The sequence below is a fragment of the Arachis ipaensis genome, chromosome B08 (assembly GCF_000816755.2).
Source record: "Arachis ipaensis cultivar K30076 chromosome B08, Araip1.1, whole genome shotgun sequence".
Classification (NCBI taxonomy): Eukaryota; Viridiplantae; Streptophyta; class Magnoliopsida; order Fabales; family Fabaceae; genus Arachis; species Arachis ipaensis.
This window is the reverse complement of record NC_029792.2, coordinates 14,843,930-14,848,257: the sequence shown is the minus strand read 5'-3', so window position 1 is coordinate 14,848,257 and position 4,328 is coordinate 14,843,930. Positions and strand designations below refer to the sequence as shown.

The 4,328-nt window shown below is 33.0% G+C and overlaps 1 protein-coding gene across 1 annotated transcript; it reads left to right on the top strand.

The window, feature by feature from the left end:
- Positions 210–3,282, top strand: LOC107613942 (50S ribosomal protein L24, chloroplastic). Its single transcript, XM_016316140.2, has 4 exons — positions 210–471; positions 1,460–1,498; positions 2,137–2,367; positions 2,815–3,282. The coding sequence occupies exons 1-4, from the start codon at positions 364–366 to the stop codon at positions 3,013–3,015; spliced, it is 579 nt and encodes a 192-aa protein (XP_016171626.1). The 5' UTR covers positions 210–363; the 3' UTR covers positions 3,016–3,282.

Genomic DNA, 4,328 nt, shown 5'->3' with positions numbered 1-4,328 from the left:
CTAAACTATTTTTTATTTTACCAATAATCTTAAAAAATAAAGAATCAGTAAAACGTAAGGGTTTTGGATTGTTATTGTAGAAAAAGAAGGAGAAATAAATCCAAAAGAGAGGAAAAAAAATAACTAGCTAAAAAAATTGGTGGTTAATCTTTCTTCCTTTTTTTTCCTAAGAAAGACTTTTTCTTTTCCGGTTAAGCAAAGAGAGAAATTGGGCTTCAACACGGCCCAATTTTAGAATTCAGAGCAACTGATACGATGTCGTTTCATGCATTCCCTCTTCTTTTCTTCTCTGCTATTTCACTCTGAGACTGCATTATCCATTAACGTTATCAGAAGAAGAAGAAGAAGAGGGTAACAGTAACAATGGCAGCATCAGCAGCTATGGCTGCTCTTCAGAGCTCCATGACGTCACTCTCACTGTCTTCCAACTCCTTCCTCGGACAGCGTCTCTCTCCTCCTTCTCCCCTTCTGGTACCCCAATTCGTCTTCTCTTTCCCCATTTCCTTTTATTTTAAATCCAAAGCTTCAATTTTGAACACTCCACCTGCTTCCTTTTTACGCATTGTGAATTCGTTCATTTCCATATTTCCTTATTTCCTATTGCATTCCAAATTCATGTAAGGTAGTGCAATTTTTGCTTTTGAATTCATACTCGGGTTTCTCTGCAACTTGATATGGCTGACTCTCTTGGCTTAATATATAAGGTTCATTCATGACTTGAATTTCATGCATATATTGGTTTTGGATCAAGGAGCTTGGTAAAGTGAGAAAGTAAGTATCTAAAGTGAGGAGTTTGTAAAGTGAGAAAGTAAGTATTTAATCACCCTTGAATTAAGATAGTGGGACTCACATATGATAGGAAGTTACAAATTCAATTGTGATTAGACACTCATTTTATCACTTTACCAATTTTTTCCCTTTAGAGGATCCAAATTCACTGGTTTTAGGGGTTAAGATGAATTGTTTTGTAATTTGGCTTGAATTTGTTGTTTTGAAAAAGAATGAGAACTAAGCCATTTTGAAAAATCTGAATTTTGATTATTAAAATATATGTTTTTGGTTTAAATTGTGTGAAGTTGGGAAGGCTACAACATATGTTGATGGATGCTCATATATGTTGCAAAATGATTTGTGGTGATGCTGGTTATGGAAAATCTAGTTATTGTTGATATAATATCATCATTTATTCATGCCGTAACTATAGTTTATTTCCCTTATCCTTCTATTATCTTCATGTCTTCAAGAGATGCAATGTTATTTTTTTTTATAACAATTTTAACATTTGGAAAAACCTTTTGATCTTCCTGAAAGTTTCCAGATTGTTTCCAATTTCATTGTGGCATCCATGCTAGTCTTAAAACATCTTTATGCCATCAAGATTGTAACTACGTTTACCATAGATGTTGTACTGAAAGGTTTAGTTGTCTAATTTGATATTGTTTTATGTTGCGACATGCAGAGTAAGTCGGCAGAGAATCCATGTCTTATTGTAATGAAGGTGAGCATTTGATTCTTGCCTCATCCATATATTCCATGCGTGCCTGATTTGATTATTCTTTTGTGAAATTCATAAATTCAAATCAAAATGGACCTAAAGGTTAAGGATAGTGTAGTTAAGCAGACGATGTACTTCAGTTCATCATTTATTAGATTCTTTAGAATGTGATCCAATTTGATTAAAAACATTTCCTAGTAAGTCATACCAAAATATAGCTTGGTGCAACCAATGCAAGAAGAAAAACATATATTTCATTTTCATAAAACCTTGAGGTTCATGCAAAAGAATGTTACTAGATTCATGAGCTATTCTTTTGACATAGCGAATACCGTTTCTACTTTAGTGATGTGGAACTTCCTCATTCATTAATGCCGTATATTTTTTTTGAACTTAACACTAGCACTGAACACATGTTTAAACGTTCCCAGTGTTCGAATTACCATAATCATAGAACTTTTGATGCTCTAAAGAAAATGAAACAGAACAAACCTTAAAGCTTCTCTAACAAATTATGAAAAACGTGAAAAAAAAAAAAGGCAAGGTCATGATTCGGCATGGATTGTTTAGGTAGCCTTAGTAATTCTCTTCTCACTTGCATAATTTAGGTTTTTTTTTTTTTACTGCTTCTCCTTTGGCAGCTTAAGCGATGGGAGCGAAAGAAATGTAAACCAAACAGTCTTCCCATCTTGCACAAGATGCATGTTAAAGTCGGAGATACAGTGAAGATCATATCTGGACATGAAAAGGGAAAAGTAGGGGAGATTGTCAGGCTCTTCAAGCATAACAGCACTGTCATAGTGAAAGACATAAATTTGAAAACGAAGCACATGAAGAGTAGAGAGGAAGGGGAACCAGGGCAAATTATTAAGGTTATTTTCATTTCCTCTACCAGAAAAACACAAGATTATAAATTCTCTGATCCTTCTGAATGTTCTTCACTTGTGTTTTCATTTGGAAAAGGATGGATATATCCTCTAACCTCTATGAACATCTCATTATTGGTTATTATGTATATGCAATTTTATTTTTGATAAACTTCATTATGGTGTTCCCTAATAGGATGTTTGTGAATTTTGATTTTGGAGGGAAAAGTGAAAGGAAATGAAGTCCTTTTTTACTTCAGATCCTTCTCTTCCATTTCCCTTCGAAAACTCCAACTTGCAAACACAACCAAAGGATAGACGCATCGATCTAGTACTTTGCTTAATGCTTTAATTGTGATTTTGCATATTAACTAGCAAAATGTGCATGCGATTTTTGGCGTATCTCTTCATCTCCTAATACATGCGAGATCGTTTTCTTTCCTCCAATTGCAGATTGAAGGGCCTATCCACAGCTCAAATGTGATGCTGTACTCCAAAGACCAGAATGTTGCGAGCCGCGTTGGTCATAAAGTCCTTGACAATGGTAAAAGAGTCAGGTACCTTATAAAAACTGGAGAGATAATTGATAGTGCAGAGAACTGGAAGAAACTGAAAGAGGAAGACAAGAAAACTGAAGAAGTTGCAACCACCTAGTTTTGTTGGTTGAATTCTTCAAGCCCTCACCATGGATGTAACAATAGGTGTACCTTTTTTCTTTATCTCTTTTTCCTTTTCATCATTTGATGTATATTTTTACATAAAACCTGAGTAATTAATTTTGCTCTATAATTGTTGGTTTGACTTTGGTTAAGAGAAGAAATCTTTCATGTCTCCCACCCAGATCCATTATGCGCACCACGTTCAAGAAGAGAACATTTTCTTTTGGATTTACATCTATTAATATCATTAGGTATTGTGAAATGGATTTTGGATTTTCTCTCAAATTCTATTTGTGGCATGAAAAGGATAAGTATAGAAGACTAATTGAGTATAATATTCTGATTATTCCCATGTGATACTCTTTCACTTTGTGACAATGAATGGTTCAATTCAACACTGAAAAATCTTTGAGCATGCTCAACAAATCTTTAGACCCTAGTATTATATATTATATTATTCATTTTCATGCGTTTCCAAATCCAAATTGGAAGTTGGCATGTATGTTGACTTATACAGTACCATCTACTAATTATTACTATTATTAATGTAGATTCTATTTTGTTTTATCACTTTGTTTCATTTATTTTTACATAAATATATTCAACAATCATATAAAAATGTCATCAAAATAGGAATAACAATGTCAATATCATTTGAAACAATTTTCTTTCTAATAAAATCATAACCAGAATTAACATTTTGTGAAGCTGAATTCAGCAAACCATATGCAATCCCGTGAATATGTTATATGGATATGGACATGTGTTGCGGCCATTTCACAAACACTTGGCATCTATGCATGGCAACAAGAAATGTTTTTTTTTTTTTTTTTTTCAATAGAAAGTTGGAAACACACACACACACAAATCTAGCCACCATTGCTAGGATTTGAACCTGGTGTGGCTTAGTTTGAGGCAAACACCTTGCATGGCAACAAGATTAACATTCATTTTGTGCACATTTTGAGTTCATGTCACTGCAAAATTTACCACAAAAGCCCAAGCATACAACAAACCTCAAATTCATTGTTGAAATCAATGAATTTATAGGCATGGTAACATTTAATTTAATTTAATTTGAATGTGGGGCAATGTATTAGTAAAAAAATATATAGCACTTGGCTACGTGCCTGCATCGATGTAGCATTAATTAATATAATAGACTTGGCTACTAATTTAGTACTCAAAATATTTAGGGCTGGCAAAAGGGTTTTTAAAATATGTTATCACACAAAAATAACTAATAAATATTATTATGAGTTTAATTTTAATATATTAATAGTGTAAAATATTTTATACAATTGTACA